Source organism: Melanaphis sacchari, unplaced genomic scaffold (genome assembly GCF_002803265.2).
Source record: "Melanaphis sacchari strain LSU unplaced genomic scaffold, SCAv2.0 Contig43_pilon_pilon, whole genome shotgun sequence".
Lineage (NCBI taxonomy): Eukaryota > Metazoa > Arthropoda > Insecta > Hemiptera > Aphididae > Melanaphis > Melanaphis sacchari.
Genome location: NW_020271284.1, coordinates 31,111 through 46,025, shown reverse-complemented (window position 1 = coordinate 46,025; position 14,915 = coordinate 31,111). Strand labels below are relative to the sequence as shown.

The window sequence follows — 14,915 nt, the reverse complement described above, 5'->3', positions numbered from 1 at the left end:
AACCTTCGGTGACAAAGTCTAGTCTCCACGGAATCACTAAAAATAATAAATTGACAATAATGGTAATTATTATTATTTTAACCACGTGCATTGTGTTCAATTATTATTATAATTATCGATTGGGCCGTCGTTGTCATCATATAACGAGCGTGTCGTGGCGCGGACGTGATGTGCGGCTTGTACGAGCAGTGTAACAATATTGATATAAATGTGCGATAACATCGTTGTAGAGCAGTATAATACGTATAATATTATAATACGCGATCGACACCGAACGAACTCTACCTATATGATGGACAGTTCAATGGTGACGGCGGGGGCGGTCGCTCATCGCGTTTGCGTTTTTTTTTTTTTTTAACAGAAAATTCGTTTTCTCCCAGCGACTTTCCACCACCGCGGAATAATATGTATTGCGCACATCGACCGAATAATAATATAATATAACACGCGTGTTCGGTAGTATATTTTTTTGTTGACAGAAATCGATTTTTTTCCACATTTCGTTCTGTGGCAATATAATTAATATAATTACGCGTGCATCTACCTACCTGCTCACCTATACAAGTCCAGCTTAATATTATATAATATTTGGACGCCGGCTCGACTTGTGAGGTTAGGTTAGGTTAGTCGTATTCCTGAAATAATATCGTCATATCGTCTTCACAAATTAATCGGCCTTAACTGTGCCGGTGGTATGATGTTGTAGCGATTCTTGTAGATCTTGACGCTTCCTCCGTCTCTTTTTCTCGATCTAACTCTCCCCCTTTTCTCTCACTCTTCGTTCATTTGATCTTTCTCGAGTCTTACCGGAATGTTCAATCGTGCCAAATGCCGCCGGACTGAAAATAACAACGAAGACAAATCAACCACCGAACTACAATCATTCTCGAAAAAGCCTGAAGTCCACTTGTCGTTCGAAAGTCTCACCTATACTGTGAACACCTACAGAAAGCTAAAAAAAGGTTAGCGCTGGCAACTGTTATTTTTCGTGACGCGCCATTTATTACTGCTATTTATGTTATATTATGCAACATTAACATACACACACACACACAAATATTGTAAACAGAAAAACTGATCATTTTAAATATTTCTAAATAAAATAACGTTCGTGTTAAAATATTTTTATCTTTATTATGAATATTTTATATTTACGATAAAATAACTGTAACATACATTTTTAATTATTTTGTATGTATTAAGTAAGAAGCCAACGATATTAAAATGTTGTAAATGACAAAATATAGATTTTATTATTTTACTGGAAAAATATACCTAATGTGGTTAAAATTAAATACCACAAAATATTTTTCAAGGCTTAGTGTTTAATCGAGGTCGTATTTAAATAATATGTAGGTGTATGTTAACATTTTTAACATAATTTTTGAAAAATAAAAAGGTCAACAATTGATTTAAAACATCATTATAATTACATAGGATATAGAGATAAAGAACAATTTACAATTTTTAAGTTATGTAATACTTTCATGAAATAGTCATAATATAAGCTATTACTGAATAAATTAAAATTAAAAATTTGTTTTTAGATTTTATTTAGTTATTTATATATATGTTTTAAATTATGGATTAATTTTTAGTTATTTTTGAATTATATATATTAAAAAAAAAATAAGTAAATCTTAAAACTGTAATACTAAGTACTTCGTAAGTTTTTTTCAAAAAATATGTAGATACAATTTTTTTTTTTTAATATTCAAAGCTTAATTTTTTAAGACACTCTTCAAAATGATGAATATTTTTGAAAATCATTTTATTGCACGAAATTAGTAATTTCTTATGGATAATTGAAGTTCAAATGTTGATGGCGTTTTGTCGTTTCAGACGTTCAAATGTATTAATAACGATTTTTTCTTAACTGATTTTCGTTATTTAGTTATTATTAAAAAATTATTGATTTTAAAAACTTGAAACATTAATTTAAAAATTATTTGTAGTTATAAATTTATAAAATGTTTAATTTTCATATTTAATAGTTGGAAGTTTAATAAGAGGTTCCTTGTAATTATTTTTTTAATTAGGTTGGTATATTTCATATTGCTATAAGCTTAATGGTTTGACCATGAGCTTATTGTTTTAATTATTCTTATTGATTCAATAGTTGTTTACTTATTTTAATAACAATTGTTTCGTATTTAAAATAATTTTATTAGTAAAATTGTCAAATGTTCGACATCTATCACAGGCGGTCCATATTATATTAAGACGCCTCTATGAACTACCAAACCCTAATATCTGACCAGTTCACCCCTAAGACCATCAAAAATGTAAAATAAAAATTGATCATAAAAGAGAAGAAAAAATAGCTGCAGTCATTCTATGGTTCATAATTTACTATTCGTGTTATGGATATAAAAACAATAATAATATTGCTTACTATTCTAAAAACGTTAATAAATACAATTCTTTATTAGTTATAGAATATTATAATATTTATAATACACGTTTCGGATGAGTTGATATTAACTAAAAAAAAAAAAAATAAAATATTTATAGATTCTATACATCTATAATATTATACACCTTTGAAAATAGCTATAACTTATTGTCTTTTCATAAATAATTTATGATAGGGTTCTTGTTGAATAATCAATATTTTTTAATGGAAATATTGTATTGATATAAATCTTAATAATAAATATTATTCAATTATGAATAAACTTTAATATGGTACCTACTTGAAAAATTACATAATACTTAGCCAATTAACTGAATTTTATTATTATTATTTTTTTTTTTTTTTTTTTTTTTGATTATAAATCCTTGACAACAAAGGCCATTGGGAATTTTAAAAGTATTTACAATATATTAATGTACAACGTAAAATTACAATTTATTGATTAAATTTGAGATAGTAATGAAAACGATTATTGAGTCTATTGAATCTTTGGTGTTGTTGAATGAAATCGAGATATATTCTGGAAGTTTGTCCTTTTCTTTGAATTCTTAAGCTAATCTTTATTGTTTACTGATTTGAAAAAATAAGTGTTGAATGAATAATATTTAAAATAATTTACCTATTAGTGAAGATATATTTTTACAATTTATTATTATTTTTATAAGTAGGTAATGCATAAAGTCTACGCCGTAGACTAAAAATTGTATATGCATTCATAAAAATAAAATTTCAAAATATAAACATATTCAAGGTTTATTGATTATTAAACCCCTACATACGAATACGTCATTTTAAATTATCGTTAATTTTTAAAATAAGATTAAACTTAGTCCCTGTATGAAATACATACTTACATGTATTTCACGATAATATCAATATTTGATAAAATAATTTAGGTATATATCCGATATCGTATATAATATATATAAATATATATACACAGCTGTGTATCTTATGTCGTACGCGGGGTTTTTTAACGGCTATGGATCGATAACATGAAATTAAAAAAGAAAAGAAAAAATACGTGTTTCTTTATTTTAAACCACCAATTTTTTTATAACAATTTTAAAATTTTTAAACAACATCAAAATCAAGTTTTTTTTCAAATATTAACAACTATATTTTTTAATGGATTCTTATAAAGCTTAAAAAAAAAAAAAAAAAATTGATGTTAAAATCATACATTTTGGTTCACTGGTTTATTTACTACGGGGACCCTAAACTTAAATAAATTGATTCAAATGAAATGTATTTCTAGAGCTAAAAAAATTTCTTTTAATCATCTTTTAATGCAGTTCTACAGCTTTTTATGAACTTAAATCGAATATCTTATCTTACACGCATAAAAAAATAAATATTTTCTGGTATAATAGCCTACAAAACTGTTGAACGTATTTTAACATACAATTATAAAATAAACAAGTTCATATACTTACTATTGTTGTATAATCATTATAAATCGATTAATTTAGATTTTTTCTAAATAATTATTTTGTTTATTTAAAATAATTTAAATTTGAATAATTATTTATGCAGATAAGTATTATAATAGTATTCAATTATTATTATATTAATATTGGAAATCTTTAATTAACACATGATACAGTATACAGATACATATAATTGATACATTAATTATTTTTATAAATGATTGCAAGTGGTTTATTTAAAATCATGATTATTTAAAGATTTCAGTTATTCAACTTTATTTTGATTGTTTGCAAATGTACAAATATATTTATATTACAAATCAGTATAAGTTTTAATTCGATAAAGGCGTTTTTATAAAGAAGTTTAGTTCAATAAACATTTTATTGTGCGAGTTATAATGCATTCGATTGAGGAACAAGTGAATATGGTTCTACCAAATGTCTTGCCAAAACTGCTATATAGTTTAATGTTTTACATCCAAGTAAAAAAATTGATTAAACATATTTACTTATTTAAAATATGTAATTAATTCTTATACGGAAATGTATGTAATAGTGATAGTTTTAAAATTAATAAATACATTTTTTTTCAAATAGAAAATAATGTTCATTAGATAATCTATTTCCCAAGTTTTTTGTGTCTGATAAGATTTTCGATTTAGCTTTATAAATAGGTATAGAACTACATTAAAAGATAATAAAAAAAAAAAATTTTTTTTTAAAGCTTTATATTTTTATAAGAATCCATTAAAAAATATAGTTGTTATCATTTGAAAAAAAAAGTTAACTTTGATGTTAGTAGAACTGCTTGCTTAAAAATTTTAAAATTGTTATAAAAAAATTGGTGGTTTAAAATAAAGAAACACGTCTTTTTTCTTTTCTTTTTTAATTCCATGTTATCGATCCATAGCTGTTAAAAAAACCCGCGTACAACGACATAAGATATACATTCTGTATATAAGTTATTGTTATTATTTGTTTTACATTTTTACACTTTTTGAGAGAAGACTATAATTACTTAAGTAATAAAGTTGTGTATCTTCTAAAGGTGTATAATATTTTTACTTTTTTATTTGTTAAAAAAATTCAACAATATTTTTTTAATAACTAATTTTTACTTTGAATAAACTGACAACAAAATATTTTCAATCAATATATTATTTTAAATTTTATTAATTAATATTATTTGATAACATTATTATAAAAAAATACATACTTATCATAATTTATTAACTTATTTTAGTCATTTTTAAGCATACCTTAATAACTAATATTAATTGTCGAATATCTAATTCAGTTAATTTTAATTAAATTGGTAGTTGATAGATATTTTAATTTTTAATCATAAATTATTGTTATTTTAAAAATATAATTTAATTAATCAGGAAGATATTATATTATTGTAGCATAAGTATTAATTAATTTATCAAATTATCTAAAATGTATTATAATTGCCATAACAAATTTATAAATACACCACAGAATATTATATTCGATAATGCGTGGTTCGACAGGTAATATTTTAATTCGTAGATAAATTGCAACTTTCTTTTTTTATAATTGTACAAAAAAAAACAATCATCTTACTATATGACAAAAATTTTTTTTTTTTCAACTACCTATGGCATCTTTATTTAAACGACCAAAGATCTTTATGAATATAATATATTGTGGTTAAATAAAATATGATAAATTATAAGTAATAATATAATAATAATCGTTCTTAAATATCTATTATACATGAACATGTTTGAGCTGTTTTAGGTAGTATTATCTCCAACGAGATAGCCCCTTTTCTTAGCCTAAGTCATTTAAACTAAATCGTATGGCTTTAGAGTATGTTAATGTGACATTTTTTTTGTTAAACTGTAGGTATATATAAAATGACTTGTTAGTACAGTAAAGCAGTAGGTACATATTACACACACAATTAATGGTCTTCAAATGTTTTCGAAAACATTTTTTTTAATACAATAATAATTTAACCATAGTAGGTATAATATTTGTGGAATTAGTGATTTTAAATTTTGGCAGATACAATTTTGATTATTGAAAAACATACAATGATATTTAAAAAAAAGGTGAAAAGTATGTGTTATACTCTGATGAGTATACTTTCTAATACATATATTATGTACACATTATCATTTGCTGTGTTTTGTACATAATAATAATGCTAAAATTATTTTTATTATTAAACTTTTATAATTAAATTATATGAACGACAATATTGATTTTAAGATTACTTATATTAGCCTCAGTAATAGTCGTAATTACCCAAGCGTATGACCAATAATCGGAAATTGTTTTCGATTCTTCAGTGAAAAATGAGATCTTGCACGGTATCGATGGCTGTTTTCGGTCCGGACAATTAACAGCTATCATGGGACCGTCAGGTTGTGGCAAGAGCACATTACTCAACGTACTCGCCGGATACTCGTAAGTACATTAATAAGTAATGTTTTTATAAATGTAGTCATATGCCGCGGTGTGTAATTACAGACTTTTAAAATTACGTTGAAATCATTGTAATCTGCAGGTTATGCACGGTTATTGTAATCATGAAGAATAATTGATTAAACTGCGTGATGTTTCGATAAAGTAGAAAAATTGTAAAAGGCAATCGTACTATATTATATCACTTTTAAGTTCTAATACAGACCCTGTGTAATTTTAGTAGTGATGGGGAAAGAACAAGTTCGTTTTGTGTGAAATAGACATGTTAAATTACAATATTATTACAAATAAAATATGACAATTATTTTATCATGAGATTTAGTAATTAATGTCTCATGCAGTGTTAGTAGATAATATATTATGTACATTTTTTTTTCTTATTATAAAATATAAGTTTTCGTAATAAAATTTCATTTTTCGAAATTTTGGCGTTATATTTCCGAAACACTGTGAGTATGCTTCATTGACATGGTTTAAATATACGTTGCAGGATCAGTGGAAGTTCAGGCCAAGTATATTTGAACGGCTCGTTACGAGATGAAAAACAAATGACCAACATAAGCTGCTACATTCAGCAGGACGATTACGTGCGTGACCTGTTGACTGTCAGAGAGTCGATGACGGTCGCTGCCCACCTCAAGTTACCAACAACCTTATCGGCTATATCAAAAGCCGATCGAGTGGAGGTCCTGCTTGACGCGTTGGGCCTATCCGTTCATGGAGACACTATCACCAAACGGCTCTCCGGAGGCCAGAAAAAGAAACTGTCCATCGCTTTAGAACTCATAACCAACCCTTCAATATTGTTCCTAGACGAACCCACCACGTAAGTACCAGATAATACTTTCACCGAAAGTGTTATAGATGATTTTTATCGAACTAATATAGTAAATTATTAGAAACATTGGCAGTCTATACTATTTTCGATACGATTAAAATGAAGAAATTTGATTGAAGCAAATATTTATACAATAAGCAAACCGACAAGAAGCCTTTTTGATCAGTAATTTAGATAGGTACTCATTACAAAGCATAGTATTATTTTTTTTTTCAGCATTTTTCAAAGAATGCCAAAAAGTTGTTTAAAAACTAAAAAGATATTAAGCTATACGTTTTATTTAAGTCTTTTTACGTAATAAGGATACATGATTTAAGTAAAATTTTGTTTTATTTGAACTACAATAATATTCTTTTATAAAATTTAATATCTGTGTTTAATATTCACGTGTTTTAGTTTTCGTGTTATAAACGCATATATTGTAAAATTTTAATCAGAAGAGACAGTTTTATGTAGAGCTAACTTCATTGTTTGAATGAATAATTGATCTGTTATAAATCTCTAAGTTGAAAACATTATTTGTATTTGTACAATGGTTGTTTTTATTGCCTATTTACATTTTTTTTCAAGTTATGAGTACTTATGTAAAATATTAAAATTTTAAAATACTCAAGTTATAACTATTATAGCACGAGTATTAATAAAATGCATCAAAAAAATAATATAGCACTGTAAACGTTTAAAATTTGCTAGATTTGTAAATAATAATCGGGTTACAGTGGAGGCAGCCTTTATATAGTTGTGGTGAGGTGCATGGCCGCCGGAATACACACCGCATTTGACCGATAACTCATGTGATTTAGTATAGACTTCAGTAATGTAAACCTAAGTTGCATTTAATATAGCACGATAGAACAGGTGACAAAAATATTTATGAGTGCGTTCAGAAATTAAAATATCATACAAACACAAATAATATTAATACTATTTAGTTTGGTAATAGGTCATTTTACTATAATATTAATGCTAAATTTCTAACAACGCCAAATTGCAGGTTCTGATGCTGAATGTAAAATTTGCATACAATTTGTTAGATCGAACGTTCATAAGACATATTATGACTGTGATGTTCCTTTACATTTTAATATAAACATCCAAAAATCTAATCTACCTAAATACATCTTAAATTTGATCGTCTTATTTATAATAATAATTGATATGGCACTATAATAATATATTAAATGTAAATATCTTACCGTAGTGGTTTGGATAGTCAATCTTGCAGTCACTTGGTATCATTGATGATCAACTTAGCCCATAATGAAAATCGTACCATTGTGTGTACATTACACCAGCCTAGTGCTTTACTGTTCGAAAAGTTTGACCAAGTATACGTGTTAAGCTCAGGTCGGTGCATTTACCAAGGACCACCTAAATTAGTTATTCCTTACTTTGCAGAACATTCCGTCATATGTCCACCATACCATAATCCAGCTGACTTATGTAAGTATATTATGTATAATACTTTAATTATTATTACTTTTTCGATCCAGGAACGTATCTAAGGGAATTCATGGAGTCTGGATCCCCCCACATTTTAAAAAACTAAACATAAAAAAATTGTATATGAATCATATAAACAAATAAAAATAAAAATTGTACTTAAAATTATTTAGACTTCCCCCTAAAAACTATCTATGAGCTGTTTCACTGTATTAATTATGAAAATAATAAATATACAATTTAAAATCGGTATGTATTAAAAAAAGTTGAAAATCATATATTATGTATATATCACAGGTGTATTCATATACTCGTATATTTAATAATTTATTGGAAACTTAATATTAATAATAATAACATATTATATTGAACATTTAATATTTTAAAGAAAACATATGTTTTAAATCTTAACCTCAATTGACCTTTTGAATTCATAACTTTTTATGATAAAATAACATATAAAATGATGATTACTCTTTTACTTTTTTTTTTCAAGTGTATATGTTATGATTAAAAAAAAAAAAAAACCTGTAAGTATATATGTGTATTTTTTTCTTAGTTATCGAAGTGGCCATAGGCGAATATGGTACTGATGTACTTATGAAATTGTTTGATGCAACAAGAATAACGTACATAAATAACCGAAAAAAGTGTTATACAATTTTTGGTGGAGACCACCAAGCACCACTTGAAAATGGTGCGTTCCTTGATATTAACATTTTGTAACACAATCACATAGAATAGAATATTACTAAAATAGGTGCAATGATAATAATTTTCATACAAATCTATTCGCTTTTTAGACGCGTGCCAGAAAAACAATATCGATAACAAATTTTTACCATATAAAACCGAAATTTTAAATAAGCCACCGTTTTATATCCAGATCTATCATTTATTTTGGCGAAATATAATCATGTACAGACGTAACAAAGTAAGTACCTAAATTTGTTATGTTATCAAAAATATTCATTATTTCAAAACTTCATGTTGCTTTCTTGTACGCTCAAATATAGAGTGCGAGTCCATAATATTTAACCCATTTTAACTTAATCATATAAGCCTTATAGATAACGTTTATTCTTATTTTTAAAGATATTTATCTTATAAGTTTGAAACGAACTGCTACACGAAGAAACTTGCATAAGTAAAATTATATCTACACACATTTTTTTTCCAAATGTAAACTTAATAATGATGTATCTTTTATTTTTTATGTTTTAAACAATGATATTCACAGAGATACTCGAAAAAAAGGTAGATCAATTCCCACATTTTATACCAGGTCAAGAAATGCTTTTCATGAGCTATTTCACTTCTTATCTTACAGTTATAATGAACCTAAAAGTCGAATGCTTCGGTGCTGTAATAATATTTTTTATTTCAATTATGATTCTAAATCTAAAACTTCATAATTTATGTTTAACTTTTTAAAATATAATTAACTGTACATTTATTTTATTTTTTTTTGTAAATTTTTCAATATATCTATTTCTTATATTAATTAATCTGAAGTTAATCTATATTATTATAATATATGTAATTATTTGTACAATCTACGGTCTTTGGATATAAATAGATAAATATATAAATAATAATAATATAACGTTATTAACTGCCCATATTAAGTGAATTTTATCGGATTTCAATACAACGATAGGTTATAAATCAAAAGTCATAGCTGTCTTTATTGCATATATTATGTATCTAAATTCAATAAAAAGTTGTTTTGTTTTTAAGGACACCACACAAATAGGCATTTAATATAATTTCACAACATAAGTATTATATATATATTACATTTGATAAGTATCAATTAATTTATAAACTAAACTACTAATTTCGAAATAAGTTTTATAAATGAGTCTCATAAATACTTAAAATTATTCGATTTTATATATTATTTCTAGCAAATTTGACGATTTTTAGTCGGTAAAAATTTCATGTAAAATTATTCCTAGATATTTCGCGAGGTATACGTAGCTGTTAAAATTTAAAAAGGCATATCAATGTTAAATGTTTTATTTTATAGCCACAAAAACAAAGTGTTTACTTTATTTTTAAAAATTTACTAACTACTTATATATTTATTGATTATATGTTATTTTCCATAACTAGTCATACAATTTTAAAATTTTAACTATACTGTGTATACAGATTATGATACTATAAGACATTTATTGAGTTATATGTTATAGGTATTAAAACGAATACAAATAACTTAGTACAGATTGTTCATGTTATGTTATCTAAATGTACATAAATTAATATTAATGGTTAATTAGATTAAACTTTAGTGACAATATACGTATTTATATGAATCCATAGTTTAACCGTTGTGAATTGTTTTTATTACTCATTCACGCAAAAAAAAAAAATGTATACTGTGAATAAAAAATTTAATTTTTGCCGTTCACTGAGGATATTGTGACATTTTTTCAATTATATTTTTAATGATCAATTTTTATGTTGTAATAAAATTGCATAACTTCTTTAAGTCATTAAATTAAATTAAAACGTACCTATATTATATGATAGCAAAATATAAATTCAATTTGAATTCATAGAGTTATGTTGATTTTTTATTTTTGTATTGAAAAATAGATAAAACACTGTGTCCTTCAAAAAAAAAAAAAAAAAAAATGAGTGCTGGTAAATTTTTCAGTGTGACTAAAACCCTTAAGGCTCGATTACATTTGACGAATTTACTCATTGCTCGTCAACGAATGAAATCGTGCGAGACTGAACGTGTAACGCGACTTGTCCGATTATATTGAGCTATTAAATTTGTAATCTCGACCAGTCACTAGTCGCTTTCACACTAGCGATGTCTTCAGCTAGGGAGATTAAACAGACCACAGAGCGATTTAATTCGCCAGAGAGTTGAATAGTCAGCGAGTAGTGACAAAAGTAAGTTGGTCGTCAACTTTATTCGCTGGAGAGCAGCGAATATTCTAACACGTGGTGACTAAACGACTAGATGAAAATTACATAATCGAGAGGGTTTGATGGCAGCGACTAGTGATTAAAATCACCCATGTAATCTAGTCAAAAATTTATAGTAACACATAATATTGAGTTCAATGTGCGTATAATATTGTTTGTGATTAAATTCCTATAGGGTGTTGAAACAAACCTAATAATATATATATATATTTCATTAAATCTATGTATTTGATAATCCGCTTGTAGGAATGGTAGGTAACGTCTCCGTCACAAAACGTTATGGTTTGCCTGACCGTCGTATGATATCTGTAAAGTGTTTGAAACGAATTCACTCGAAAACGGCATCGAATACGAGAGAAAAAAACTTATCGCAAGACCAAAAATGCATCCCTCGCCTAGCTCAAAATCTTTAAAACGTCAGAAAACCGAGATATTACGTTGCGAAAAACAAACAGTTAATCTCGACCGTCCATTATAACGCGTCTTTTGAAATGTTTTCAGACCAACGCGCTGCTGCGGCTCGTCGTTCATCTCGTTGTAGCTCTCACAGTCAGTTACCTATACCGCGGAGTGGGCAACGATGCAGCACGAGTGCTTAACAACACGAAGTTCGTGTTCGGTACGAATTTGTTCTTGGCATACACCGGTCTGATGGCGGTCGTCGTTTCTTGTGAGTATATGATATACAGTTATTAAAGAGCCCTGAGTTATACGAATTCCTTCGGCCTGCGAACTCATATACTTATATATCCTACCTTATATTTGCTTGACTGCCGATATGATCACGTGTCCAGTCCCATTGGAGTACATAGTCTTGAAGAGGGAACACTTCAATGGTTGGTATACACTTTTTCCGTACATGATATCCGTATTGCTGATCGAAATACCGCTTCAGGTGAGTTCGCAAAACACGATGGTCAACACTGTATACACTTGGTTGGTCGCCGTTTCGAGATCCTTCCTTCGTCGGTTCCCAAATATAAAATTGCTGTTTTGTTTTTATTTTTCGTCCCAGATTTCGTGTTGTCTCGTCTACATCATACCGGCGTACATAATCACTGGTCAACCGTTGGAAATCATGAGATTCAGTTACTTTGCCGTTTTCCTAGTGGCCACTTCACTGACGTCTCAAAGCGCAGGATTCTTGTGCGGCACAACTATGCCGTTGAAGGTTTGTTTTCCCGGCTACGGGGTTGGCTCTACGATATACATATTTACACTATGATCGAAAATTGATTGTTATCACTTAATCAGCCTATGCCTATCCCAGTTAAAATCTGTCGGATTTCAAAATTTACGCCGACGACTTTTTTTGTGAAACCATTTTTGTTTCGAGTTAAGCTAATAAAAGTCTATATTGCATAGACTTCGCTATATAAATGAGTTAATAATTATCGTTATAATAATTTTTTTTTAAACTTTGACAGATGACGTTTCTCTTGAGTGTTTACACTTTCAGGCCGCCGGTTGTCATTTGCGCATCGCTATTGTTAATTTTGACCTTTTTTGTAAGACATTTGCGCATCATTCGATTTTTGGGTTATACATCATTTGCGCATTAGCCGTTTAAAAGGTCTTACGTCATTTGCGCATCAATATTATTGAACTATAGAATTTTAAAAAAGGTGTATACCCAAAAGTGCTAGTGATTTTCTAACTTTGATCTTGAAATTCATTCATCAACTTTCAAATATTGTACAGATATTTCTGTTTTAAAATATATTTTACGACGCATATGACAGAGAGAAATGGAGAGATTTTGTGAAGGCAGCGATGGCATTTATTTTCAATTTATTCAAATTATATTTATATTTGTACTTTATGACTGTAATGTGCCGACAAAAGTGTTCATTTTAATATGTGTATTTGTATAATTATTATGACTGAAATTCAATTTATTTTAATTATATGAGTTTATTTATTACATATGATTTATGGAAATCATTACATTTTCAATCAAAAACTATTTTTTATACAATTCTATTGTTCAACATGTTGGTGCGCATTTGATGTATGATAATTTGGTGAAGGTAAAACGGACAATGCGCAAACGATAATTAGCGCTGATGCGCAAATGATGTACGATATTTTGGCACAGGTAAACAGACGATGCGCAAATAATGATGTACGGCCCTTTCAGGCGTTTAAAAAATTTAAGGTTTAATCGTTAATTCTACTGCGTAATTGAAGTTAAGCGATGCCAAATGCCAATAAATACACCAGAAAAAAATGAGTTTTATGCAAGTATCTACTTAGTAAATTTCTGTTTCAGGTGTCTGTGTTTGTTGGACCAGTATCGTTGGCGCTCCTCTCCGTGTTTGGGTTTGCGATACGGTTACCGGACATACCTGTCATGTATGTGTGGCTGCATCATTTTAGTTTCGTTAGGGCGTCGTTCCAGAGTCTCTTGTACTCGCTGTACGGCTTCACCAGGGGAGTTTTACCGTGCTCCAATGAGTACTGCCACTACAAAAACCCAGTGAAATTCCTCACCGAAATGGCATTCAATCATTGTAATATTAACCCTGAACTGTTGTACGTGTGTTTCTTTTTTTTATGTACTTACGTGCTAACAATAACTGTCATATGGTACAAGCTGAACAAACGATAAAATCTTACTCGAAACCAAATCTGAAATAGGATTAACGAGTTCTTAGATACTAAATCTGTCACATCAATGTTTTTTCTGATGTGCATCGGTTATAATTATTATTTATGCATGAGTCATTTTTCAGCACAAGTTATTATTATATTGTATTTGGTCATAACTCATAATAATATAAACCATTCGATTACATATTGTTATTTATGTATATTGTGTATTTTTGATATTTTAAGATAAAATTATTAAATTAAAAACTCTTTTACAATCCATTTGAGTTAAAAATTCAAAACTTTCAATATATTAAACTCAAAAAATCAACTTATGTCTCTCAAAGTCCCAATATTTATACGTATGATAATCATACGTTATATAAAGATCTAAAAGTAATGCCAGTACAAAGTTATATTTTTCTATAAAATATTTCATGATTAGTAACTACTTAACTTTGTGTTGAAATACTTTCATCCTTTTTTTACATCGAAAAATTTTCTACAAAGCTTTATCGTGACACAACTGGTGTCATGATTTTTTTCTTAATGGACAAAATAATATTATAAGTATAAAATTAAAAACTAAAGTAAGAATATATACAAATAATTGTTAAATTACGTAGACTGTGTCACTAATGGATTAGGTGTAATCAAAAGTTTAATTTTTATATATTTTTACACTTTTAACGTTTGCTTATTGGTCTCTACAAAAAAGATAGTAAATACTTTAAAGAAGTAAAAAAAAAAAGTTAATTTGATTTCCCTTGCAATGTTTGCAAACTTCTTGTTG

The 14,915-nt window shown here is 27.5% G+C and overlaps 1 protein-coding gene across 3 annotated transcripts; it reads left to right on the top strand.

Annotated features, from left to right (window-relative positions):
- Positions 1-224: 224 nt before the first annotated feature.
- Positions 225-14,293, top strand: LOC112597841 (ATP-binding cassette sub-family G member 1-like). Of its 3 annotated transcripts, XM_025344068.1 has the most exons (10): positions 229-962; positions 6,168-6,285; positions 6,794-7,129; positions 8,343-8,584; positions 9,144-9,281; positions 9,388-9,518; positions 12,032-12,200; positions 12,325-12,425; positions 12,546-12,701; positions 13,803-14,293. In XM_025344068.1, exons 1-10 carry the CDS (start codon positions 812-814, stop codon positions 14,139-14,141), a joined length of 1,881 nt encoding a protein of 626 aa, XP_025199853.1. In that variant the 5' UTR covers positions 229-811; the 3' UTR covers positions 14,142-14,293. The 3 variants fall into 3 exon arrangements, with proteins under 3 accessions (XP_025199855.1, XP_025199853.1, XP_025199854.1); XM_025344070.1 differs by lacking the exon at positions 12,325-12,425 and having other exon boundaries at positions 225-962; positions 13,803-14,002; XM_025344069.1 differs by lacking the exon at positions 9,144-9,281.
- The last annotated feature ends 622 nt before the right edge of the window (positions 14,294-14,915 follow it).

Bases quoted from the DNA above. Each gene is read 5' to 3' on its own strand.
- LOC112597841 (XM_025344068.1), top strand. From the start codon at position 812: ATGTTCAATCGTGCCAAATGCCGCCGGACTGAAAATAACAACGAAGAC. The intron at 7,130-8,342 runs GTAAGTACCAGA...ATCTTACCGTAG, and splicing joins TTCCTAGACGAACCCACCAC to TGGTTTGGATAGTCAATCTT. The intron at 12,201-12,324 runs GTGAGTATATGA...TCACGTGTCCAG, and splicing joins GATGGCGGTCGTCGTTTCTT to TCCCATTGGAGTACATAGTC.